Below are 27,533 nucleotides of genomic sequence, written 5' to 3'. Positions count from 1 at the left end.
CCCCCCGGCGCTATGGCTAGCGGTGGCTCTGGCAAGTCCAGCAGCGAGGTGTCTGGCGGCGGCATCCCCAGCAGCAGTTCCCTGCAGAGGAAGAAGCTCATCTCTATCTGCGACCACTGCAAGATCAAGATGCAACTGGTGGCTGATCTGCTTCTGCTGTCGAGCGAGACCAGGCCGGTGAACACCGAGAGCCTGTCTGTCTTCGGTGAGTCCTTCGAGAAGTGCAGGGACACGATCATTGCCAGGACCAAAGGACTCTCCATCTTGACCCATGACGTCCAGAGCCAGCTCAATATGGGACGCTTCGGGGAGGTGGGGGAAAGCCTGATGGAGATGGGGGAGCTGGTCGTCTCCCTGACCGAATGCTCTGCCCACGCTGCCTACCTGGCTGCAGTGGAGACTCCGGGGGCCCAGCCTGCTATGCCTGGCTTGGTGGATCGCTACAAGGTGACCCGATGTAGGCATGAGGTGGAGCACGGCTGTGGGGTCTTGAAGACCACCCCTTTGGCAGATATGAGCCCTCAGCTCCTGCTGGAGGTTTCTCAGAACATGTCCAAGAACTTGAAATTCCTGACAGACGCCTGCGTGCTGGCCAGTGAGAAATCCAAGGATAAATTTGCTAAGGAGCAGTTCAAACTCAGTGTCAAATGTATGAGCACCAGCGCCTCCGCCCTCTTGGCGTGTGTCAAGGAGGTCAAGACTTCACCCAGCGAGCTGACCAGGAACCGATGCGTCTTGTTCAGCGGACCTTTGGTGCAGTCTGTCTATGCTCTGGTGGGCTTTGCCACTGAGCCCCAGTTTTTGGGTAAAGCTGCCACCATTAATCCAGAGGGCAAAGCTGTGCAAACTGCCATCCTAGGAGGAGCCATGAGTGTGGTATCGGCTTGTGTGCTCCTGACCCAATGCCTCAGGGATATAGCCCAACACCCCGAAAGTAGCACCAAAATGAGCGATTACAGGGAAAGGTTGAGGAACTCAGCTTGCGCCGTCTCGGATGGTTGCAACCTGTTATCTCAGGCACTAAGAGAAAGATCTTCACCCAGGACTTTACCGCCAGTGAACTCCAATTCTGTGAATTAACCCCCACATCTTCTGTTTAGATCCCAGTCATTGCTAAAGGAAAATAATATCCCACCTCCTCACCCCTTTTTTGTATACCAAAGAATTTGCTTGGATGAGCCCGATCCTTTGATTTCATGTGGTGAAGAAGCAGAACAGCATTTTCAAACTATACGTACTAATAAAGGTAGCCAGTTTTGGCTTCTTTTTATTTTACTTTAAAGTCAAGCAAGTATCTGTAGATAAATTTTCCTTTATTCAGCAAGGTCTTCACACAAATGGTAATAACCGTTTAAAAGTTTTTTATATTTGGGGAGGTGGGGGTATCTTAAAAAAAAAAAAAAAGGAGAAAAAAAAAAGCTTTAATCGCGCTGGGTGCGGTTTTTAAAGTTTGTCTTGTCTTGTCTTCCGAAATTTCCCTTCTAAATTTTACTGTTCGGTTGTGCAGGAAAAAGGTTACCTCAGTTCTCACTCATTTAAAAAATGAAAAAAACCCAACAACACATAGATGATGGATGTAGCTACTATTTTGTTTGTTTTTGTTTCGTATGACTTTTTTTTTATTTTGCATCAAGTGTTAGGTTAGAAGTGCATTCGGTGTGTAGGAGTGGAAGGACTGGAGGTTGTGATTATGTTTTCCATGTGTTGATTTCCAAACTGGGGGAAAAGCTACTGTGAGTGTTTAAACAAACAAACAAAAAATTACACTATAACAAAAGTGATTTTTAATTTTTTTTTCCAATGTCAGTTTTTATCTTGCATGTACTGGAGTATTTATTTCATCTATTAAAATGTTATGTTTCTCAGATGTCTTTCTGTGAATCTCTTAATACTTGAATAATTGAACAACTAGGCCTGTTTGCATTGTATGTCATTTCCCCCAGGGAATGGGTGGTACAAATGCAACTGTAGTTCTAGACAGCAGCATACAGGCTGCAATTCAGTTCTTTTATTTTCATAAAGACTGTCCCTCCCCCAGCACTACCCCTCCTCCCCAGGACGCCTCTGACAGAGATACTCCGTACTTGTATTTATGGAAGGCTGGACAGTGCTGTATGCGTTGGGATTGCTCTAGCTGCAGAGTGCCGGCGGTTGCTGCAGCAGGGCATAGGCTGGCTTTGTTTGTCTTTATCAGCATTCTGTGTTATCTTTCAAGAAGGGGTTTTTTTTTGTATTTTAGCTCTTGCAGATGTTGTGGGCCATCTGTGTTAAATTTGTGAGTTTCCATATTCATTTATTAAGGGTTTCTTGAAAAACTTTACCCTGCTGGATAGCCCTGCTTGTTCCGTGCGCCTGCTTAGGATTGTGAAGGCTTGCCGGAGTGGGCCCTTTGGTTCCTTAGAGGTTGGTGTTGGAGCTCCTCAGTGCAGATTGCCGTCAGAGTAGTTTGAGTTTGATGTTGTAGATAACAGGAGAAGTTAGCTGACTTTTGAGGCCCGGTCCACCTCCAGTTGAATTCCTTGGGAACTGTGAATGGAGCTTAGGGTATACTGCAGTAGTTCCCATAATTGCAACGACGATTTTTTTCAGCCTGGTCCTTGTGGACCTGTGGGATCTGTTGCCTTCTGTATGTTCCATGAAAGGTAGATAGAAGAGCAAGTCTTCTGGCAAGGAAGCTTTGTTTGTCTGCCCGGTTCCATCGCATAATTGGATTTTTTTGTTTGTTTTAATAGGTCTGCAAATTGAACAATGTTGAAAGCTGTTGGAGAATGTACCTTAAAAATGTTGTTACCATGGTTTAAACCTTTACTGTACAAGTACTGTCCTATTTATTCCTTTGAAGAAGTAAACCTTTTGGGTTTGGATATGGAACAGTCCTGGAGTAGTGAAAGGTCTTCCTTTTATAGCATTATTGTTTCTCTTGCACGTGATGCTTTTACTTAATTTCAAAGGGGTAGTGGACAAATACATCCTGTTGAAGGAGATACAAGCTGAGCTTATATATCTGTATCGTCAAGGTTAGAAAAAAATAATTCCTTGACTTAAGTACAGTGGACCCCAGTATTAGGCTTTGTTTATTTCTAAATGAAACTTTTCTGACTTCAGTGAATTGTATGATTAGGACTTTTCTTTGTGAAAAATCAGTCCGAGCACGTTCCTCTGGGGTATGATTTTCTCACTGCGTTATCTCTGATGCAATATAAGCCTAGCAGTATACGCTGCAGAGGCACGGATGTCCGCATCTATGCGGTATAGTATAAAAGTTGTCTCACTGTTTTTTCATAACTAAATAAATACGTACACACGCTGTTCTAGCTTTGACTTAGATGCCTCCGCAGGTATTTCCTCAGAGGCGCTCCCACATGTGCACGCACGCACGTTTTCCCATCTGGATGGCAGGAACAGCTGTAGGACTCCAGAGGGATTCATAGGAGGCCAAGGCCATCCACAGGGAGGTCCCGTGCCTCTGCAGCGTTTGCGGTTGTCTGCTCAGCCATCCTTTGTATCTCCCTCCCTTGTAGCATGTCTTCGTGGAAGCCGAGATAACCGTCCCAATCTACCCTTCCTTCTTTTCCGCAGTTGCACTGAGGGGAAGGAGGAAAAAGGGATTGTGGCAAACGTCATGCTTTCAGGATGTACTGTCTTCCGTGGCTGCAGACAGGAGGTGAGGAACCGGCTCCACCCTTCCTTTGCATAGATCCTAGATGGTGCAGAACTTAGTGTGGGACGTGCGGAGATGGTGCTGAGGAGGCTGCAGGGCAGTGCTGCTCGGGGAGGGTACAGGTACTAGGGCGGCATCCTTTAGCTCCAGCTCTTTTAAGTTACTGTGACCTACATTTGTGAGGCCTGCTTCCCGATATAAACCAGGGGACTCTGAAGGGCAGCTCTGCAGCATGTCTGACAAAAAAAAAAGTAACGTCCCGCTGGCTCTTTTGATGTTTCTACTTAATAATTTTTGGCGCTGCTGAACTAATTAGATTCTCTTTGATTCATTTTTACATTATCGAGGCTATATGGATCACAGTGCAGCCTCCTTATTACCTCTGCCTATGAAAGGTAATATATTTTTAATGATGATAGTGCCCGTTTTTGTTGTGGTAAGATTTTGTTTTAAGTGGTGCAATGCAATTCTTGTTTAAACAAGGATACTGCAGATTCTTCCCCCCTTTCTGATTATATTTTGAAGTGAAGTACATGCATGCATATATAAATAAGTAGGTATCTTCTTTTTCCTTTTTTAACACTGAAGGAAAACGAACTGCTCTAGATCTCCCTTTGCTTTTGAAGTATGTGGGTTTTGGGGGGATTCAGTTTTATAAAACGTGAAAGGCAGCCAGGCCATGATTTTAGTTAACAGGCTGATTGAAAAAAAAAAAAAAAAAAAAAGTAAATTCACCAAAGTAACTTGCTGTAACATTTTAAAATAACAGTAATTTTAACACTTCAAAATGTTTGATCGTTTCTTTCCAGAGTAGAACTCACACAAAGGGAGCCCTGCGCTCCCTGTCCTCGGCTCAAGTGAGTATCTGTCAAAATCTGTGCTATTCATATAATTAGCCCAGCAAAGTTTAAAAAAAAAAAAAAAAAAGGCTTCTGATGCAAACAAGTACAACTTTTTTTTTTGCACTCTGAGTAAATGATTAACAGGAAAGAGTCTCTATATACATACGCACATTGTGGCATATTCTGAGCTGGAAGAGTGTGGTTCTACTACTAAGCGTGAACATACATATATTTTAAATGCTGTAGTGCCACACTTATAAAGACTTAATGTATATTGTGATAATTCATTTGGAACGTATGCCTATGGAATATTAATTCTGATATAAGACATTATTTCAGTAGGTATATTCATGTTGTTCCTTTACTTTGTACTCTCTGGGACAGAAAAAATACATAATGGACTAGTTTTCAGGGTGCAGTTGCAGGCCACATCGAGGTTTCTGACTATCACTTGGCGTCATACTTCAGGCCCTTGTTGCCCAAATGCTTACACCATTTAGGTCAACAGGTAGCGTCACTATTCAACACAGGCTCAGACAAGCGTGAGATGTGATTTCTGACCTGGAACCTTGGTGCTTTTGACAAAAGAAAACCTAGTATTTCAGGGTGCTTACATCACATATGTCATAGATCTACTCTAATAGTGCATTTAATATAAGGGTTAACTTACTTCTAAACACATTATGCAATGCACATTTGTAGCCAAAAATAACACTATCCCCACCAAAAGAGAATTAAGCTTATTTTTTACGTGTAAGAATTTTTTTAACAGGGAAGAAGTTGTCACTTTTGTATTGTCTGTGAATTTGATACTACCTTTTGGTTGCTGCTTCATCATAGTGAAGGTCATTATTGATTTAATGCAGCAGCTGAGTCTCAGAATTTGAGATCGGAGCAATGTGTTTCCTGACTCTAAAAAAAAAAAAAAAATAAGTCCTGTAAGACAACCAGTAAACTAGCATCACAATGCTATTGAAAAGCAAGTACACTATTTAAGGGAACTTGCAAATGTAAATCCATGTTATTTTTCAAAACTAAGAAAAAGACCATGGGTCAGATAATTCCCTTTACTTTTTACCACAGGAAATGATCAAAGTAGCAGAAAATCTGCTCTTTTTGGCCAAACTTCTGTCAGAGACAGAAGGGGTCGAGCCAACACATGGTGTATGCAGCCTTGCAGCAAGAGGGGATGTGGCTGATGGGAAAGGAGGTGGAACCAGAGCAAATCTGTAGGGTAATACCTCCTATTAAACCCACAGGAATTTTCCTATTCTAGATAAAACAGAGGCTGATCCAATAAAACAAATCTCAAACAACGCAACCTTTCTTTCCGGGCTGTTAGACGCTTGCGAATGAAGATGTGGGGCTAGGAGCGTTTGGGATGCTCTGCGTCGAGCAGCTGTATTGCTGTAGGGAGCCAAGGGCCTGTAGGGTTGCCCCCTAAGATATGGAAGAATTACAGGCAAAAATGTGTACCTGCTAGAACAGTTCGGTGGGAAATGAAGGGGTGGGTTGGTTTTTTTTTTCCTCTCTTCCCTATGAGGCTCTTTCTAGACTTTACAAGCAGAAGCAGATGGTAGGGACCAGTACATTTTGCTTCTTTGTTCTTGCTGCCTGTGAAAGGTGCCAGATGGGCAATGGTAAAGACAGAAATTCTCTTCCTGTAGCCCAGGGACAGCGAAAACGCAGAGCTTCAAGGCTGCCCTGTCCTCACAGGATAACCGTAGCATGGCTTTTTTGGGCCCACTGGTTTCACTCTTTGACTTTTTGCCAAGAAACTGGCAGAAAATCCCGGTGGCCACTTGACAGGGGCATCAAGACACTTAAAATACTTCACGCAGGACACCAAACCGCCACCAGGTTTGGACCATTCACGAACGGGCCAAAAAATACACAGGCTAGGTATGAAGCGCAAGGCCAGATCCTTCATATGGGTAACCTGGAAAATCAAATACTGTGTACTCCGAGAGGTGTTTACTTCCTTGGGAATTATGAATTATCAAAATTTTTATGTAAGAGTAGTTCAAAGGTATATTTAATTAACATAATTAGCAGCAGTATTCTGAACCATTTTCTTAACGAAGACGGCCATCTATGGGCATGAAGGGCCTCATCCATGACTCAATGAAGTCCGTGTAATGAAATATTAATATTTTCCACAAACTATGTTAAAATGCTAGGGGTCATTTTGTGTTGCAAAGCGAGGGATTATATATTGATTTTCATTAATCTGAATCTTTTCCTAGAACTGGTTTTAGAGTCCTTTGAACCGAAGGGGTTTTCTGTTTTGTTTTTTTAAAACCACACAGTGTATGATGCTATATTCCGACAAAGTCAAAAGCAGCATTTCAAGATTAATGCAGAGATTCCTGGGGTCTTTTGTCAGCTTGCCAGACTCTTGTTCCTGTTCTAACTTAATTTTTTATAATTTCCTTTTATGTTAATAAAGGCTTCTTGTGGCTGTAAAAGTTGAAGTTGTCTTACTCCATAGACAGCCTAGTTCTTCTGTAGATACTATTTAGATTATTTAGAAATCCTGCTGGTTGCCAGATGGAGCTCTTTTGGGTTTTATGTTAAATACTTGGAAAGCTAAACAGCTTGATTTTTCTCCCCTCCCTTCCTTCCTCCCCCAACAAAATAAATAAATACTTGAAAAGTGATTACTAACAAGTTGCTCAACTTCAGTTTTAAAATCAAATTAGTTTGAGGTGAAGTGACTGCAAGTATGCGATACCTCAGAGTAGTCGGGTTTTGGCGGGGTTTGACTTGCCCACCAAGATTTTAAACCAGCAGCTTTTTCCCAGGTTTGTTTGGGCAGCAGGAACCTGAACTTTAGCCTAAGGATAGGGAATCCTGAAAAGCATAGAACGCGGCCCTGAATCCTGCAGTAGCATTTCTTACAGGATCTGGACTTCAGATGGAAACCCCAAGACGGTCTTAGACAGCCCTGGCTGTTAGGATTGCTGGAAATAACTTGAAGGGTGTGGTTCAGTGGTATGCTAGGCTGCTGCGAGCCGCGTGTATCCCTGAATTAGTTTAACCAGCCTTCGGATGACCGGGAGTCTCGGCAGTAGCTCCTGTGTCTCTCGCCTCCCTGCGCTGAACATTTAGGTGAGCCAGTGAGGAGGAGAGATTTGACATCAGGTTCTCCATCGCCAGCATGGAGCCTCGAGGTTGTTTACAAACCGTACCACTGGCACCGGGAGCCCATACAGATGCCAGGGTGGACTCGTAATGGGGTGGTTTGAAACCGCTTTTGCTCCCCTGACCTTTGGGGCGCTTCACTCTTCAGCCCGTTCAGTCAGTTGAGTTCACAGGGTCCGCGTTAGTGCGCAGAGCACCAGCAGCGGAGCCAGGCCAGGTCTGGTTGGCCTTCGTCTGGATTTTAGCAGGTGTGGGGCCTCATTTGGTTGAAGTTCAGGCAAACTGCTGAGTCTCGGAATGTTTCTCCAAAGAGCAGTGCCTGTTGGGCACTGTGGCGTTGATGAACTGAGGGACCTTCTGTTTCATACTCAAGTGTAGGCAAGGTGTTCCTCCAGTTCATGCAGAAGGTGCTTGGGAAACACTGGGAGTCAATGTCCCACTAATCGTAATTCTGTTGTCATCAATTGCCAAACGGTCAAAGACACTAATCTTGGCCTCCAGGGTTACGTTTTTAAAGTACAGAGTGAAAAAATGCCACTTCCTAGTAATTTTTTTCCAGTATGTATTGATTCTGTCTGGTTCACATTAAATATAGGAAGTCTCTTGAATTGGTAGACATGCTGTTCAGGTGTATTTTGGCCCCTGTTTGCATTCTGAACATGCACACTGGAAAAAAGTGACAAAAGTCAGGTAGATCTGTATGTGCAGCGTGACAAATTATAGGCCCTGTAGCACTTCTGAATTGGCATGCAGTTAATGCTCTGGTCTTATTTAAATGCTTCAAATTTAGTCGATGTTTAAAAATTTACTTTCTGTTTAAAAATTTACTATAGAATCAATCTGTTCCGGCGATGTTAGATTCATAGTTCAAAAACTTTATCCCCTTTTATCATCTTAAAGTAGCCATTAGTCTGAAACTTTTCAATCTCTGTGTCTGGCTTAAAAAACAAAAAGGAAATTGAGCCCTATATTTCAGTTTTAATATTTTTGAAAGCTTTAAAGCTAATGGGTCGACCTATTTTTAAATTACAGAGCATGGAAAAATAGTGGGTGTATTCTTTTTCATGTTGAAGTGAGCTATTGTTTCTCTGCTCGTAATTAAAGACTCGCTTTTTAGAAACTCAGATTGGTCCTAGGCATCGCGAGGAAAATCTGTGAGCAAAACTCTCTGCATGAAATTTCCTTAATACTGACTTGAGGCATGAACTCGTCATTCGGAGTCTGTAATCTTGTCTTCTCTTGTGACTGTAATATTAGAGGAGTTTGTCCCAACAGCCTGTAAATGGAGCTGGTAGCATCTGAACAGGCTGAAGAGCAGTTGTTGAAGTGAGTGGTACAAGCTCCAGAGACACATGAGTGCTAATCTTTGAAACTTCAGAGATACGTGCTGCTGGCTAGGGCGCTGCAGGTTGTAATTCTCACGAAGAGTTACAGTGAAATACAGGACTGAAAAAAGCTACGAGCAAGAGAGGTTTGTTTCAAAGCGAGGGCGCGATTTATAGTTTTTAAGGGAAAAAAAATTAAAATATTTGGTCAGAACCGTGAGAGTATTTATGGGCTTAACTCCCATTGATTTTTCAGTGGGAGCTATATGTCTAGATGTTTTGTGGACCTGGTCACTTGTGATGAAGTTTGGTTGCATGTGGTTTTAAAATTAACTCTAGGATGTTGTGGTAGAGTTTTACTGAAACTCTATAAAGCTAGGAAATTCGCAGTTGAAGTACGAACGTGGGCCATAATTCTGTTCCTACCATCCTGACCTTTCCGTATGGGTTAAAAGCTCTTGTTACCCTCGCATACGCCCCGGCTGGCGAGCGGCCAGAGGCCCGACTCTACCTCGTTTGTCTCTTATGGTTGCCAGATGCCAGCATCGTGCATCTTACCTTCACGTCAGAGTCACAGACCTCGCCTCCCTCCCTCCACCCCCTGCTCCTGGTACAGCACCCAGATGTGGAACAGAGATCCCTTTGTGCTCTGTGCATGTTATCCTCATACAGGCCCTATACTGAAAGATAGTTCATGCTAATTGAGGTCCAGATCGCATTAGAAACATACCTGTTCTCCCTGTATGCAAATTCCAGCTACCTCAATACCACATACATCCTTTCAAAATAGGTCTTGAAGAGTTGCCTGTAATCCATATTCGCTGGAACTGTGTTTCACACGCAGTTTGTCAAAGAGCTGTAATGCTACTCAGAAGAAAGGGTAATCTGACTTTAGGTATTTATGAGGTGTTTTTTGGTTGGGGGGGTGGCGGGTGAGCTGGATACCATGAGACATAGGTCAGTGGCTAGCTTAAAGTTGTAGCAGCTCTGGGTGCCAGTTCCCCGACGGAGTCGCATTTGGGCTTTGCGTGGCATTTTCTGTCTCTCTTTTAATTAACTATACTGTTCTAACGTTGCGTATTGAGTTAATCTGCAACTTTGAGTTCAGTAACAGGGAGGTAGCATCTGGATGTATGCTGTTCCGTAAAATCTTTATCGATGAATCTCCTATAACTGTTCTATATTGGACCCTAAGGCTTCTCTTAAAATTTCTTGTCTTGCCACAGGTTTTTTGTTTATCAACATTACGTTAATTTTCTCTCCAACTGGGGGGGGAACCAAACAAAACTCTACTCGGTGTATTTATCCAATTCCCTGCCTATCTGCCTTTTATGGACAGTTTCAAGATAATTAGATGAAAATCACTTTCTTTGAAAAATAATTTTACTCCTAAATTTCAAAGTCATAGTGTGAAACTTGTGAGCATTTTGGTTTGTATGTGATTAAAACCACATCTGTTCATTGGGGTAGAACAGAAGAAAAGGCATGCTTTTCTGTCTTGGTACGTAAAATAACAAAAGGCCAAATGTTCTTCTTTGGTTCCCTTACACGATTGTACCATAGTACACAGAAATGCCTGGCTGTATCAATATTGCTGTTTTGGACACCTGAGTATCCTTTTGATTACTGGCCCAGCACCTTGCAGTCACTTGTATTGAGGGGGGGGAATTCTGTTGAAGGACCCCGTTAGTACATTATAACGTTCTGTATTAAGTTTGGTTTTGCTTAAGACAAGAAAGCTCAAATCAGAATTACGTGCCAATTCTTTATAAGATCCCACTCAATTGGCAAAGGAATTGCATTAATTACATCTTGTTTTCTGTACGGGGACATTACAGAAGAGAGAGCACATGCTGCACTTGTAAGGGGATGAAATAATTCACTCACGTCTTTGAAGCCTTTGCTGTATTTTTCCCTTTTCCTTTGAAAATAACAGTGGGCTGTAGAAGACTTTCCCTGGATGATAAATATGCTTTGCAAATGTACAGTGGTGCTCAGAAGCTTGAGTAAAACAGACTTTTAAAAACTAGTAAATCTATCTGATAGAAACATGATACAAAAAAGTCAAAGTACTTTTTCAAAGCTTTTCCCCAAAGTGTTGTTTTAGCCATAGTTTTACCTGGTTTTGTTGTTACATTCATTTAATGTTACTGTTGGACATTCCCTCCCCTCTGAGATGATTTTATAAGATGGACTGATTTCACTTACGGACGATGCAGTTGCTGACTGGTTTTGGATCCTTTTTAAGGCAGTGATCTGTGAGATGTTGCACATCCTTCCTTGTAAGACTGCGTTTCACTGAAGTGATCTGGAGTTCGCGTGAATCACTAATGTCCAGGGAAAATCACTCCTGTCAAGAGAGTAAAGCATAAAGAATGTTCAGAGCATGTCTATAGGGAAATTCTGTAAGATGGACAACTCTCTTTCAATAACTCTGTCTGAACTAGCCCCTCTTCCTCAAGAATATTAATTTAAAATTAATGAGAGTATTTAAAAGAATTTCAGCTGCCAAAAAAAATTGATAACCTACATGATGCGTGAAAGCCTTCCTTCATGTTTTGCTTCTGTTCATAGTCTACCTATCTAAAAATAACAGTTTAAAAAGTATTTTTATGCCAAAAAACAGTAGGTTTGTTTTATCAGTGGGGAGAAAACAAAGTGAAAGCCTCTGTTTTGGTTTTCAGAAGTGGACTGCAAAACAATCAATATCCCTGATGCTCATTAGATGCTGTGTAACTAAGTTATTCCACTCCTATTGCACTCTAAAATACCTTTTTACTGTTGATTTGCATTGACATCCTACAGTTTATTTTAGAAAAGCCCTCAGCTTGTTTATGTGCTTCAGTCATATCGACTGTATATGAATTCTTCCTCAGAACTAAATAATCCTGGTTAATGATGAAGTGAAATGATATTAGATTTATTGCTAAGGGGAAAAGCTAGTGCTTTGCGTAAGTCAGATTGCACGATAAGTTCAACCTAGTAATTTTAAAGGCTGTTGCATTTGTAGTCGCGTGTTTGAGGACTCTTGCAAGCCTGAAGCATATTATTTTCAAACTGTTTCATTTTATCACTATTCCAGAGAGTACAGAATTACCTCTTCCAGACCAGGTTATTTGGGAATTAAAACCTTTTAGAATACGCTTAGCAAAAATGATCCTAGTTAGATCTCGTTTGCAGGGTGAGTCCTACCTGCAGATACGAAACTGGGATGTACAGGTTTAGCATGTTGTGAGGGGGGTTGTTGTAATGCTAGTTAACTGCGTTACCTGAGATTGGGGTATCTGGGATTTTTCGAAGAAACACAGATTTTTATAAGCGGCCTTTTAAATTTGTTTTTGCGGGTGAAAGCCCCAGAAGCTTTTTATGGTGATCTCACCTCTCTTTAGTTCTCAAACACTTCCATTGCTTATTTTTCTTTGTGTTTTCTAAACACACAGCAAGCGTCCTGTGCAAATATGACCCATTGATGTTGGTAGCAAATCAGCTCCTGTTTTCAGCGGGGACAGAGTTTATATCATGGTTCTTGTCACTGGATAAATTCTTTGTGGGATTCTTTCAGACAGATAAGGATCAGGTGTGGTAGATGCAGGTATGAGGTATACAGGTATAAAAACACACACACACAGAGGACTCCTTCCTAAGACCTGACCTTTCTTCCCCACACGTTTCTCTACAAAATAGCATGTTTCTTGCCTTCAAAGAATAGTAAGTACTGTTGGGAAGACAGAGTCTGCTGGAAAGGCAGTTAACCATTAAACAGGGGTCCTGGATAGACAGCAGATCTACCAAATTATTACTAAATACTTATTAAATACTAAGTGCTTACTAAATTGCTAAAAATCTGCATCAGAATTAGCAGCTAGCTGAGAACTTCTGTTTATAAGCAGGGACCTACATGGAAATATATTCGGTAATAAGGTAAATGCTTGTCGCCATCATGCCTTGCCAGTGATTTTGGGTCTCTGCATGTTAGGACTAGGGAAGAATGTGGAAAGCTGTTTGGTCAAAAAGTATGGATCAGTTCTCAGGAAAGAAAAAGGCCCTTCCAGAGTTAGCTTGGATTAAGCTGATACACAGGGAGATGCAGCTCTCCGATAATTAAGGGATTTGTAGAGCACTGTGAGTCACAGGACCTGTTAAGGGCACTTGGGCCAAGTCTACTTACAGTGAACCTTTCTTCTTCATCGGAATGAAAGCTTTATTGCCTACCCCTAGGCTGTTATATATCTTCACCTTTCCATATGTAGAGGGCTGTGCCTTTTCTAAAAATGGAGATATAAAATAATGCACCTCTTTCCCATGAAGTACGTCCCACCAGTCATCGCTTTCTTGTTGCTGTCTTGGTCCTGAGCATGGCGCTAGGTAATGCTGCCTAGCGATGCTTTGCTTTTGTCTTGCTTTTTGCATTGTCGCTCACATATTCCTCAGTGTCCATCATCAGACTGGGAGCCACTCCTCACCTCTGTTGCTGTTTCTCCTCTAACGCTTCCAAAAATCTCTTGTACTGACTTACAAAAACAGCTGGAACTGCAACATCACTCCATTTTAAGCTCTGAATTGTGTTAGCCATTACATTGGTTCCACATGATGCTTGGGTGGAGACATCAGTTAAAATTCCCAACACGGCCAGTCAGGCCAGGAATTGCAGCTCTGTGTAAGTGGTGGTGACTTTCTAATTCTTGATTACATTACGCTAGAAAAGAGGATTATTCCCAGAGCAATTTACCAAGAGGGGATAAATGGAAATACTGTTCAAGGATGACCTTCCACCCCAGTGATCTATTTGGCTGGCGTCTATTGCTGCTCAGCTTCTCCGTCATGGGTTTTGCAGTAGTCTAGTGCTTTGTCATCGCTACTAAGTGGAAAACTCCTGAGCTCACTGAAGAGTTTGTGAGGGGTTTGAGTAATTGCAGATGGATTTATGAATGCAACTGCAGAACAAAGTACTCATCAAGGTTACCGGAAATAAACACGGGTCCTACTTGAGCAGACTTTAAATGCATTGATTCTAAAAATTCCTTCAATCTAAAGTGCTGTTCCTGAGCCCAAGATCCTGAGATAGATAGGAGAGAGGAAAAAGAAGATAATTACTGTGCACCGCTCCAGCATGGGAGCAGGAAAAGTGTTGTTGCGATTGTCTCCAAGAGAGAGGCAGTGCTGTAATCCTGTTTCGTTTTTGTATGCAGAACTTGAAAAGATTTTTCCTAGAAATGTGTAATGGGACTGTCGGAAAACAGACCACTCCCCTTCCCAGTAGTTTCCTGCTGAAGTCATTTAAGGCCTCTCACAGCTTTCATCTGTGTAGGCACTGAGAACTCGTGGGCCAAGATTTTTTTTTATTTTTTTTTTAAATGGAATACAAGCAAAAATGAAGCGCTTTGAAAAAAGTCACTAGGAAAGCAAGTTGGAAGTTTCTCTGCATGTGAAGCTGGCTCACCACTTAATCAGTTTCTCGTTTCCGTTCTGTTTCCGTCAATCCCAGTGAAGTGGATCTAGGTGTTTTTCTTGTTTTAGGTACTGCTAAAAGCATGTATGTGAGCTGCCCAAAGGGGCGGAGAGAGAAGTCGTTCCTTACTTCACTTCTGGGACTGTCTGTTCAGGGCTTTAACACAGGAGGTGACTTGGAAAGGCTTTGTGAATTCCATTTACTGTGCACTCAGACCTGATGATCGCAGTAGGCTGAACATAGAAAACCTGCTCAGCAGGCAACAGCCCTAGCGCAGTAGCTATTTAAAAAAAAAAAAAATATATATATCCCTTTGTGGAGCTGGCAGATAGCCTGCATTCACAAAGATGGGAATTTTTGTTGGTATATACTCCATGTTTAACACAAATGATCAAGGCAATGTGCTTTTAAAAGAAGCCATTACTACCCTGAATAAACGGCTGCTACTCAGCATGCATTTTCTGGTTGGACTGAATTCAAGCCTCCCATTCTGAAATGGATAGCTTTTTTGGATTGCATTCACTTGTCTCTCAGACAGATCTGGTGATGAACGATACGCATTTCATCCGGTTTCTTTCAAGTTCAGCTCTGCCTGGCACAGGAATGATAAATGTTTTTTTCTTTCTCCTTCTGTCTAGAAGACCATGTTGTACTGTGAAAGATGAACTTCATTCCCAAGACAGATGAACTGCATTCAGAGGTGGATTTACTGATACATGTTTGTAATGCTACAGCAGTGCCGTAGGCACCTCATCAGACAGACATAAATTGTGGTAGTATTGTGCCTTAGTCACATTCCACGTATCAGCCCTCTTGTAAAGCTTTAATTGGAAGTTATATGTCCTTAAAGCCTAGAGGAGTCTTCTCTATAGGGAGTGAATTTTCCTATTTTCTTTTACTGTTAGTCTTTGGGGGTAGTGATGCATATACAAGTATTTCAGCCTTGGAGCACGAAGAACTTCGTGAAGTTAGCTGGCCATTATAAATGACATACGCGTTTAAGAAAAGAAAATGCTAGTATTTAAGTAGGCCGCCAGCATGCTATGAATGCAATCCAGTGTATTGATACGACATTTAAAGTGTGTATTTGCATTTGCTGTGAAATTGTGCATACCCGATGTGTAATTTTTTGGAGTTTCCTTGATCCAGTGGCTAGGGAAGCTCGGTGAGATGAGTACAGCCTAAAGAACAACTGCATGACTGCTTTGAACTAACCTCCCGATCAGGTCCCGGGATCAAACTGGGGACTGATGAGCTAACAGGCATACTCGGAGAAAACTCGAGTTTGCTCCAAGCATCTGACCCTTATCCCGCAGTGCTAGCAGGCATTACCTGTCCCTGTCACCTCCCTGCGTCCCATCTGCCCTTGTGATGAGACCATATGTTTGAGGCTAGACAGACGAGACGTCCTGTGGCCTTCCTGACAAGGGCTGACATGGCACTTTTAGATAGTCTGGATCCAGGCTGTCTGCAGGGGCCACCTGGAAAGGAGAAGTTGAGTTGTGCCACAAAACCTGTTTCGAGGAGCGGCCATCTCAGGTAAATTTAAGCAAGCCTCCAGGGCTATAGCTACGGGCCTGTTTGTGCTGAAAACCTACCCAGCCTTTCCTAAAGCTTCAGATCCTTACGTAGGTGAGGAGCTAAAGGTTGCTAAGGTATTTTTGTTTGTCTGTCTTGTTACTGGCATGCTTCTTGTTGCTTAACTACGGCATCGACAAAAGTTCTTGTCATACTGAAAACAAGATCTGAACTGAATCCAAAGGCTGTGGAGTCGGTGCAGCTGTGTGATGGGGAGGAGCTGGTACGTGCTTTCAAGGATTTGAAACTATTAAGCATATATTCAAGGAAATGTCATCTGAAATGCTTTTATTTCTGGTGGTAACTGATGATTTTCACCAAGTACAGCTTTGATTCTTACTATGAAGTCTTGTATCAAGAGTCTAAGACTAGCCAACTCTACTTTTGTGAGTTAGCAATGGTAATTAGAGATGCCTGGTCTATTTTATTGTGATACATATGTACACCACCAGTATACGTTAATAATAGGAAGCATGTCATTCAGAAGCCGTTCTGCCAAAATCTGTCTGCTCTTTCGCCCCTTATGTAACGGATGGCACCAGTCACCGCAAGTCACGGTGGTGACCTAATGACCAGTCGCCACTAGTCACCACCTAGTCTTAGTGCCGCAGCGTTTTTATACAGAATACCTTTCTGTGTGCGAGAACTCTTCTAAGAATCGGCAGCGCACGGCTGGCTAAGTGTCTGAGGCATGCAGTGTACAGAGGTGGCAAAAACGTATACAAGCAGTGTAAGCCTTCCTTCCTAACAATAAAACAGAGTTGCTGGCAGAAAGTGATAAGAGTGTCAGTGGCTGTTTAGATTAGGGAAGGATCGGGTGTGTTCAGCGAGGGGGATAGTGTTTGTTTAGGTTTTCCCTCCTGGGACTAGTTTAGTATTTCAAGCACATTTGAGAACTTCCCCTCGCCCCCAAGTGGGCTAAGATGTGAGCTGGACAGTGTGCATCGATCTGAGAGAATAAGACTTAACAAGGTTTCAGAAAAAGCAATTGCATATCCTATAATGCTAGCTTTGTTTCTGGGTGCCCGTACAGACTCTCCCAGTATTTGTTCGCTGACTTTTCTTTCAGCTTAAAATACACAAGAAGGTGCCTGTTGCAGCCCGCTGGGGCTGGCAAAATACTAAAGATCGACGAAACCATAGAGTAAAATGCAGCTGAAACCAGTCCTATATGGGGAGTCCCTATGTGTGCTGTATCAGAGGGAACAGCTGGGATCTGCTACTGACAACACTACTAAACCCACGTTTTTTTCCGTCTGACTGTATGCTTAGTGTGCGTGCCCTGTCCAGCAAAATGGAGGGCTGAGACTTGTCTCCTTTATATTCGCTGTCTGCGGGAAGGTTATTTAGAGCAGCACTGTCTGAGTCACTTTGTCATAAACCAGTTCAAAAGGCGTATGCTGTATGTAAAACTGCTCCGAGAAGGTGAGGAGCAGCCACAAAGGGACATACTCGTACGAATCGCTGTTCAGAGATCTTGAAACATAAAAACACATAGCTCTGAAAGAAAAGGCCAGGACCCCAAAAATAATTGGCCAGGGTAATGGAAATTGTGAAAAGAATGAATGGGAGCAGCCACAACCGTTGCCAAAATCATTACGGTCATCAAGCTGAAAAATGAGCCTGGCAGCAGCAGTACAACCAGATGGCCAAACAAGACTTATTGGTAATCCATCCATTTGCCTGATTGGAATCTCATCCACCCACCAGCTCAGGGAGGGACTCCAGAGCGGTCCCAAAGAGGCTCCCAAAATCACAGGCACTGAGCTCCTCTCGCTCTCTGAGAGGGACTCAGCCTCCGCGGCAGTTAGACAGCCACCGATGAAGCCACAGGTTCAGTGGAGCCCTACGTGCAAACATCGCATCGTGATGTTAAAACAGGTTATTTTTGAACACTGCAGATCCTGTATTCCACGTGGCTGGGCTTAAATGCTGTGTATGCTGCCAGTATGGCTAAACGCGTGTCGGCAATTAAGGACCCCAGGAGGTCTCTCTGAAAACTGATGTACAGGCTTGTGTAGCTCGCCTTGCAACGTAACTTTTCCCAGCAGAATATGATTGCTGTAATATGGAAGGGAGCTTTGCTCTACACATGCTAAGTACCTTTATCTCTCAAGTGGCCTGACTAACATAATTAGATTAAACTAAGAGGAATTGGGCCTAACCTTGTCTCTAGCTTGGATTTGGCCACTCCTTTTCAGACCCAGAGAAAGGACTTTGAGCCCAAAAGCCTGCCTGTTCTTTCCAATTATACTAATTGGCCTAATAAAATTTTTATGTGTATGTTCCCTTCCTACAAACTCTGCATCTCTCTCGCCACAATACAATTATTAGCTCCATCCTGGAATGATTGGCATGTATGCAAATTGGAACAAAGGGATCTGACCTGGACTGTTAACTAAGTTAAAAAAAAAAAAAAGCCAAAGCTGCTGTGCATTAGCGTAAGAGCCCTTAGCCAGCTGACTGAGGAAGAAACCCCCTCCCCAGTAACCGAGCATCAGGGTTGGGAGCCCGCAGTCACTGTCACGCAGAGGATGTGGGAGCACACAGGGCACGAGTCCTTTCTCCTAAGTCCATCCATGGCTGTAACTGGAATTTGCAGCTTTCTGTGACCAGCTCTGCTCCTCAGACCAGCGCTAGGAACAGTGCCTATGGCGTGGAAGCAAACCTGGGTGAGGAGACTCTTCCCAGCTGGCATGGAAACAACCAACTTCCCAGGCAGAACTCAAGGAGACTGAAAGTGGTCCCGACTCTTAATACTAAAAACAGTAGAAGCAGCTGTTTGTTACGGGACCGCAGGTTATCACTAGTTCACACTAACATAAGCCGGTTTGATGGAGGAAATTCAGGGTAAGAAGCAGGCGAAGGAAGTGCGATAAACATAGAAAAATGAAGCTTCTACTTTTCAACGTGTCTTTTTTTAGGTTAAGATTAAGAGGCAGAGTTTAAGCTTAAAAAGGCAGAGATGGAAGTGAACAGCGAAAATGTTGCTCCTGCTGGTTTTTTTTTCCTACTTTTGTGACAGCTACAATTTTTGAGTTCTTTTTCTGAAAGTTGTCATTAATGTGGCACTATTTATTAATACAGTTAAAAGTCAAATCCAGGTGGTTACCATAATATTAAGTTATCCTCTCCACAATTCACCAGTCCTCTTAAAGAGACAACTTTCTCCATAAAGCAACTGCTTTATTTTTAGACAAAACTGTGACTATTTAGAGTCTAGCTCATTTAAAAAACTACTAGCAAGGTAGAACCAATAGACACCGACATGACAGCAAAACCCACTATTTTTCTTTATTTGTAACCTTTTCTATGATACTGATATTGCAATATTATTTCTTGTCCACACTGACCAGCGTCCTGATAACCAATGGCAAAAACTTGATGTGGTAACAATAAACCCTGGAATAGTCAGAACTGTCCTAGATGTCCTTTTGCCATACATCGGCACTGTAAAGTGAGGTGTGTGTCAGCGACATCAGCGAAGTAAAGGTGCCAGGGACTAGTTCTCGCTTCCTCTCCTATTTAAGTAAACCTTAAAGACAAACAAACCTCCCCTTCAGTGTGGAACCGAAATGTACTACAGAATGATTCACACCAAATAAATAAATGCTTCTGAGTTGCAATCATTCCCTATTGAGTTGAAGTGGTATTATGCTGTTTTAATCTCATCAGTTCCAGAAAACACACACAAATGAAAAGAGGTGATTTTAACACTTTAGGAGGGGGAACTGCAGCTTTCACAGAGCATCCAGCCGAAGGAACAGGAATAATTTTACAACGACTGAGCTCCAATCTATGCCAGTTTACAACTTCCACTACGATTAATTTCATTTCTCCACTTCATTCCTGAATAATTAACCCCGCATGATAACCCCCATGCATTTCATCTATCTGCAGCTTCCACAGTATTTGCCACTGAAGAACTCAAAACACGTATGACCCTTCTCCAGTTCAATCTGATCGCCACTAGGGCTGCTACCCACCTTCCCAGGGAAATTAAACTTTTACTCCCATCTGCAACACCAATCTACCTTAAAGAGTGGCAACGAACATATGCAACAAAACTTTTGAAAGGGTCATTTTGAGCACAAAGGCGTGCATGGGAATGCTCCCCGCCTAACGCTGAAACACAACCACCTCTTCGGTGAGCAGCGTAAGTAATACGACAGCTTGTAGCAACACTAAATAATCATCTACTTAGCCTAGAGCAAAAATTGAGGCAGTGGGAATGTACAACATTTGAATCAGCATTTGTTGGGAAACCACTTCTCTCGTGACATAGAAAGACTGCAAAAATCCAGAACTTTGACAATACTGTACTTAAAGCTGGTAAATTCACCAAAAAGTAATTCAACGCTGTGATTAGCACAGAGGTTGTGTTAATGGCTGGAGCGAGCTGCCCACGTGAGAAGGGCCGTTGCTCCTGCTGATAGTACCTCTGCACTTCTGGGAAGGTTTCTTCTCACAAACACCAGACTACTTCTCTGTGAAAATTTCTCATGTGCACAACAGGAAGCTCCAGTCCTGCAAAACATAAATATTCTGATGAGACTGTAGTCTGAGACGGTGCCACAGTCACGACACTAATTTGTCACACGGAGTTTCTACGTTCTGCCTGAATGAATTTAGACTCGGCTCTGTAGTGCAAACACTTTGTTTGAGGTCTGAATTTGTTCTTTCCTTTTGTTCTTTAATATTCCTGGAGAGGTGAGGTCTGATACTCCTGTTCGTGTGGAATAGCATCTAATTTCCCAAAATGTCCTGTTGTTTCGAAGAGGATCGTTTGGTATTGGACATACCACGCAGATGTTACAGTTAGCATTTCTGAGGTTTGTCTGTGCTGACGAACAGTTCTGCCAAGGAGTTCGCTCATTAAAACTGCGGTGAAAAGCAAATCTAGGTGAGACCTGAATGCATTTAAATGAAGTTTTTCAGTGTGCTTACATAACAAACAAACAAAAGGTAGACAATTTTCCTCTATTATTGTTAGTAACACAAAGGTGTATTTCTACCGTTATTTAAAGTTCAGTTTTTCATTGGATTTGGGATCTATGGAAAGTCTTTCCTTAGTAAAGACAAACAAACAAACAAAAAAATCTCTATTTTCCCAGTGGTGCTCATTACCGATGCAGACTTGCTGTCAGATTGCCACTACACTGCAGAAAGATATGCAAATCAAAAGCCTTCATATACTGGAAATTTAACAACTTAGCAAGCAGCGTATACAATTCGTATAGCTAAGAACAGAGAGTAGGCAGCAAAAAAATGGAAATATCTTGTCAGTTTGAGGGTTTTTTTTAATAGAATTTAAGAAATTTAAGAGCATTGTCTTGAAATGTTATTCTTACATGCTGCCAGATTATCTGAATTCAGTTCTACCACCATAGCTGCCTTCTGCTTGGAAAAAATACATGTTTAACCATTGTTATTATCTAAATCACTGGTTTTTTAATTGGAAAACTGCACAGAATTGGTTGCAATTATAAAATTTCAGATCAAACCGCTTAAAATTTAATTCTGTAACTAAAAAATATATATGTATAAAATTAGCAATGTTAAAAAGTCTAAACAGATCAGTTTTCATAGTAGCCAATTGTTCACTAGTAGATATGCTCCACCTCTCTGCTAGGAAGCAGCAGATGAATTCTTGCAATTCTCTCTGTAATTCCGATCCAAGTCCTTCTGAAGCCAGTGGAAAGATTTCTATTAAATCAGCTTATTAGGACTCCATTTCACACGTGTTCGTCTCACTGAGATGAGTGCTTATTTCATCTTGTTAGTTCAGGGCTTCCCATCTCAACCGAAGAGTTGGGTTTTTTCTTGAAACTGAGATAGTCTATTAAAGAGAGCCCCATTGGACAGCAACAGACATTTGTTACTGCTCCGTGGCAAGATTCCAAATTGTATCAACTCTAAGAATATACTTTCAGTAAATTTTGAGATAACAAATCATACTGACTGCAAAAAAAATGTCCTTAGGTGACACCAATAATGAAGGCGAGTCGCTTTTGACAGGCAATTCTTGCTCTTGCAGGTGTGCTCTCACAAGGCTGGGAAAGTCTTTATTTTTGGGGGTTTCCATGGTAATGCTGGCAGTCCTAAATGGAAACAAAAATATTTAAAAGGAGATGTTAAAAAAAAGCGTGATTCAAATGTGACTGAAGGTTGTATTTTTTTAAGAGTAGAAAGCAGAAATGTTGTTGAACATGGTTTTAAAAATTCTATCTAAATTAAATCCAAAGAAAAATTCAGGCGCATTTTTACAAACTGTTGTGGGTTTGGCATCATAAAAAACACTTTAAGGAAGGCCTTGTAAGGATTGGCAAACACAAAGTGACTCCTTTCATGTTTTGTTTTCCGACTCCTTTCATGTTTTGTTTTCTGAAATAGGCAGCCGTTTTCTACGACTTGAATTTCCATACAATCAAAATAATCTTTGCAAGGGTGAAAATGGTTGCTGCCAAAAGTACACAACACACAAATCCACGCAGTTTTCATTTGTTTTAGAAAGAGCCTGTAAACATTTTGAATGCTTAAAATGAAACTTACGCCGCCATCTTAAAAAGCGGCCTGCAACGCTGAAGAGAGACTTTTAAATTTACTTTTTTGCTCCTGAAAATGAAATCCTGTAAGCAGCTCTGCACCTGCGTTGCAGCAGGACGGATGGCTTCAGCGAGTGCTCCTTGCCATGCCTTGCCAGCCTCCAGCGAAGGAGGGCACAGGCCCCTGCAGCGCAGCCATCGTCACGTGTTTCAGGAGAAAGGGCCTAAACGGCCTCTGGAGCTATAACCAGGCATAAGGCGCTGGCTGGTTTTGTACGGTCCCCTCCGGAGCGAGAGCCAAAATGACTTGAGACAACGACGGCAAACGCGGGGGCAGTCCTGGCGCTGCGTGAGCAAGCCCGTGAAGGTGGCACAGATCCCCCAGAAGACCTGAGGAAAAGACGAGGGGAAGCCAACCTCCCTTCTGCTCTCACAGTAGGCTGGGAAGAAGGGAAGAAGGCCTTGAGGTAGGAAAATGTCGCACGTGCCTTTCCCTCTGCTCGCTTTTGCTTCGAAGAGACAAGCAGTCAGATGGCCCAACGCGAAGGCAGTTTCAGGGACCTGCTGGCAGTGCTATTTATATACCGCGGTTGAAAAATAGCACTTGAAAGTGCCTCTGTTACAAGGCCCTGGTTGACAAAAAACAATTCCGCATCTGTGAAACCTTCCAAAAATGGCTTTCCTCCGTGTAGAAGCCGGATATATATTTGTTGAATCAGGCTCTTAATTCGGTAGGATACAAAGGGCCTTCTCCCCCCGCGATACTTCCTGCCCAACGGCAGCGTCCCCCCCGCTTTCTGCTAACCCTGCTAAAATTTGATGTGGGATTTTTTTTTTTTTGTTATTTATTTCCACAAAGATACTGTAGCAATCAGCAACTGAGCCCCTTTCCTCCCGCCCCCCCTTTAATTTCAATTTTTTTTCAGGCCAAATTTCTTCCCGCTTACTTGGGCTGGTCTGTTCACTAACACAAGTTCTTCAAATGACCCCCAGTCATTTGCCCTTCCTGTCCATTCCTGGTTATGCCAAAACTGTTAGTTCACAACAGGAAACCAATAGCTTGTGCTATCAGGAGACATTTCCTTCACAGCCCAAAACGTCTGAATAATAATTTCAAGCAAGGCTTCACCCATTTCCTGTGAAAGGAGGGAAGTTTGCCTATCCCAGTCCCTCAGAGCTCTTTGTTTCCATCCCTTCGTGACGTAATGCTTTCTGCATAGGGAAGATGGATCATTTTCCCTTAACAGCACTAAACTCGATATCCTGTGTAAAGCTTTGATACTGCTCCTCAGCGATGAAAACATGTAACATTTACAAATAATAAAAAGTTATGCTCTAGTTTGTACTCGCGGTGTCTCTTTCAAAAAATAAACTCAACTCTTGGTGCCTGGGAAATAACTACAATGAAAACACGAAGGCTAAAGACAGTCTGGTTTATTAAATGTTTTGCTTGCAGGCTGTTTAGCGCTACAGCTCGAACTACTGCGTATCCTCCCAGCAGGCGGGCGAGCCCACCGCCTGGCAGCAAATCTTGCTGAGCACCGGAACGCCCCAGACCGAAGCGTCCAGCGTGGCACTGCATTTTGCAGGAATACTGCGGATAGATAAACTCGGGCACTGACTCAACACATCAATTAAGCACATGCTTAACTTCATCCCTATATAGCAAAACATTCGCTTAAGCAAATCCTGCAGCGTGACTGACATCAAAGCCTTAATATAACAGCAATGCTAAATTGTTAGAAAGGGAATTAGCAAACAATGCACATGGTAGCTTTTCAGTGCTGGAACATTTAGGATGCATAATTTTAGGCAAAAAATGTGTTAAGCTATTCTTTCTCCAAACAAAGCAGGCATAGGAATTGCTACGTGTGAGCTACTTTTTTCCATTGAACCCTACTGTGGTGTTTCTTAACCTATTTTTGTTAAATGATGCAACCTGGAATCAGGATATGTGTTTTATTTAATTTTCTACAGGTTTTTTTTAACAAGCGTAATAAGGGCTTGTGAATATGATTTTTTTTAATCACCTATTGCAGGAAGCAAGAAAGCTTAGAAGGCGAATTTGTCGGAGAGTTTGAGGACCTTAAAAATAACTCGTTACAATTGTTATTATAGTGCAGTCTTAATTACATCATTTGCTGTCACACAAAAACCATGATAAATCTCTCTCTCCATTATTCTGAAGACAGTAAAACTTTTATTACATTTGTGTCCTCTGTGTGTTTGTCATTTGAAATGTTTGAGCCAACGTGAAACACTACATCTCTTATTTAATTTATCCGTTCCAATCAAGAGGCCCAGCAGAGTCAACTTAGCGTTTTCTTCCCTCCTTTAACAGGCATCGCATGCATTTCCTACTGTCTGCCTCCTCAGCCGGGATGCCGCAGGTAGCAGGCACCTTCCTTCACACAGACTCTAGTCATGTTTGTGTTAGCTAAATAAACCATTTTAACACCTCTCCACTAGGAGCCGTGTTTAAGAATAGTAGCTTTGTGTTTCAGCGTCTCTTGCTTGAAAGGCAGGAATGTGGTTTTCTTGCTGAAGGTCAGCAGGACCTTCGCGTTTCGTGTTTTCCAGGCCATTTCCAGAAGTACCTTTGTCAGTTATGGACCCAAGCAGCGGAGTCTCTGCACTAGGCCGATTTCACCCACCCTTACCACCTTCAGACCTCACTTTCCCCATCAGTGACTGTAAGATGTGAGACAACGTCAGTCTCTCTTTGTTTCAGAGGAACTGTAAAAATGAATTTTGTTTCACTTCACTTGGGGTGAGGAGACCGTTTCTCCCTCAGTGTCTTTCACAGATCAGAAAACTGTTTCTGAAGAAAAAAAAAACCAAACTGTAAAATATCATTCAGTCCTTTTTCTAATTGTTCTACCTTAAACTGGGACATCTTGTTGAAAAGCTTCTTTGAAGGCGATACCCCAAGGCTACTGTTGCATCTTGCTTTTCTTTTTTTCCCTTCCCGATTTTGAACCCCCTTTCGCCTGGGCATTTGAGTATGACTAAGTTACGTTTAATTGTCCAACAAAACCCCAACTGGTTGTTCGTTCAATGGCTTGTATGGCCAAATCTGGAAACCCTTACTTCGTTCTGGCCAAACATCTGTCTCCAAAGCAGAGTAACAGGCGAGGTGGAGGCTGTTCTGAGAAAAGCAACGCAAACAACTGATGCCCAAAGAAATCTGCGACTGTAAGACTGGACACGCTGAATGCGTCTAGTTGTGCTTAATGGCAAGAAAAGCTAATGACAGTGTTATTCTGTTGGCTGTTAGACAAATACAAATGCCAAGGTGTAAACATGCATACTTCAGAAAAAAAAAAATCAGGCCAATCGTCAGAGAAAGCTTCCTGTCAATCCCATGTTTTAATATCACAGAAAGATCTTTTATAGCAACTGTGGGAACACAATGTCCTTTTCAGCTTGTAAAACTACATTTGTAAAGCGCCCTGAAAAGGTCTGTGGGCAATACCACAAACTGGCAAGAAGTGACATGTAAGTCCCCTTCTTCCTATAATTAACTTGTACAGTACTGTATATACTTCAGTAAACTTCACTAAAAATCCCATGAGAATGGGAGTTTTATATTTTGCTATGGACTAGATCACAGAACTCTGTCCATCTGTCAAAACACCCGAGTAAATCATGCTTAAACCTAATTCTCTAGTTGGTGAGCTGAGTCTCAGGAAAATCAGGAAACTTGATGAAGGCCACACAGGAACGGCTAAGGAGAGGCTGATGTGGCGTAGTCTGTTAGCCATTACAGAGGCCATAACTGCACGTACCAGTTTCTGTGACGGATCACACGGTGCTAGTGTGCAGATGGTTCTAGACTTCTCTATATTGTACATACGAAAATTGGCAGACAAGTCTAGTGTCCTCACTGCAGCAGCAATGACGCTCTCTGAGATGGCCGGAGGGGAAGGGAGGAGAGGTGGCACAGAACAACCCTAATAGACCCGGCAATGCCGGTAGCTGGGAATGATCAAATGTCCCTATTAAACTCACAGAGGCACAAAAGGAGCTAATAGCTGACATTTTTAACACAGGAATTTTCAGGCAAGTAAAACCATAATTTTATCAGAAAAGTGATATAAACATTGTATCATATATAACCCTTGGCTTGAAGTCCTGTTAGGCAACAGAGCAGTCTTTGAAACTAGACACCTTTATCATCTGTGCCCCTTGAATAGGTTAAATCCCTTTAACACCTTTCATGCCAACATTTCTTCTGCATAGCGCTCAGGCTCTCGTTATGTTTGACATTTTATTTCCACTATTGAAGTGTCTTTTCCTTGTTTTGCTCATTCACGGTGCATACTGGCCAACCTACAAAAACGTAATTTGAATGTTTTAAACTAGACTAATATATTTTGACTGTATCCTCGCTGACACAGAGGACTGTAATGCAGCCAGCTGTTCATTGTTACTATGTTAAATAAAGTAGAACTCCCTTGTGATATTCTATATACTAACAAATGAGGTAATGAAATTCTGGCCATGTGAAAATTCTATCATTATACCACCCAGCATCCCCATGAGCAGTCAGAGGCCAAGTCACTTGCCTGAAAAACCCCTTTAACACATCATCCTTACAGCTCAGGACTGTAATTGGTTTAACCTGATGTGCTGCTCATTTTCTGTCCCCTGCACGCTCCAGTAGTACAAGCGCACTTTTCTTTTCTCTGTACTGGTGAAAAAGCGTACGAGAGAAAGACTGAAGACTTTGCTCCGTTAATATGACACGTGTCTGTACACGCAGGATGTGCGGAGCTGACTACAAGAAACATGATCTACAAGTGACAAGTGGCACTGCCCAGGCAAAGATAAAGAGGGAGGGGAAGCCATGCACAGAGAGAAGAAAGGTGTATCCTCCAAAAGAACTTGGTGAAGCCAATTTAACAAGTTTCTGCTGTCTTCCTTCCCCCATCCCCACCCGTATAGCTGTTATATCATGTCAGCTATATCAGATAGCTGATTCAGTTA

At 42.3% G+C, this 27,533-nt stretch overlaps 2 protein-coding genes across 2 annotated transcripts in view; both read left to right on the top strand.

The window, feature by feature from the left end:
• Nucleotides 1-6: 6 nt before the first annotated feature.
• MESDC1 (mesoderm development candidate 1) lies at nucleotides 7-1,867 on the top strand. Its single transcript, XM_009276548.1, has one exon. The coding sequence runs from the start codon at nucleotides 13-15 to the stop codon at nucleotides 1,078-1,080; it is 1,068 nt and encodes a 355-aa protein (XP_009274823.1). The 5' UTR covers nucleotides 7-12; the 3' UTR covers nucleotides 1,081-1,867.
• A 1,377-nt stretch (nucleotides 1,868-3,244) lies between these two features.
• CFAP161 (cilia and flagella associated protein 161) overlaps nucleotides 3,245-27,533 on the top strand; it is a 72,546-nt gene continuing 48,257 nt past the window's right edge. The window contains exons 1-4 of the mRNA XM_009276622.1: nucleotides 3,245-3,249; nucleotides 3,580-3,664; nucleotides 4,471-4,518; nucleotides 6,279-6,437. Of these exons, the coding sequence (XP_009274897.1) occupies nucleotides 3,245-3,249; nucleotides 3,580-3,664; nucleotides 4,471-4,518; nucleotides 6,279-6,437 (297 nt within the window). The remainder of the gene's footprint in view (nucleotides 3,250-3,579; nucleotides 3,665-4,470; nucleotides 4,519-6,278; nucleotides 6,438-27,533) is intronic.

The sequence above is a fragment of the Aptenodytes forsteri genome, unplaced genomic scaffold, assembly GCF_000699145.1.
Source record: "Aptenodytes forsteri isolate BGI_AS27 unplaced genomic scaffold, ASM69914v1 Scaffold1, whole genome shotgun sequence".
In the NCBI taxonomy this organism is placed as follows: Eukaryota; Metazoa; Chordata; class Aves; order Sphenisciformes; family Spheniscidae; genus Aptenodytes; species Aptenodytes forsteri.
Note: the sequence above shows the minus strand (reverse complement) of the source record. Positions and strands in the feature narration are given on the sequence as shown.

Bases quoted from the DNA above. Each gene is read 5' to 3' on its own strand.
- MESDC1 (XM_009276548.1), top strand. From the start codon at position 13: ATGGCTAGCGGTGGCTCTGGCAAGTCCAGCAGCGAGGTGTCTGGCGGC.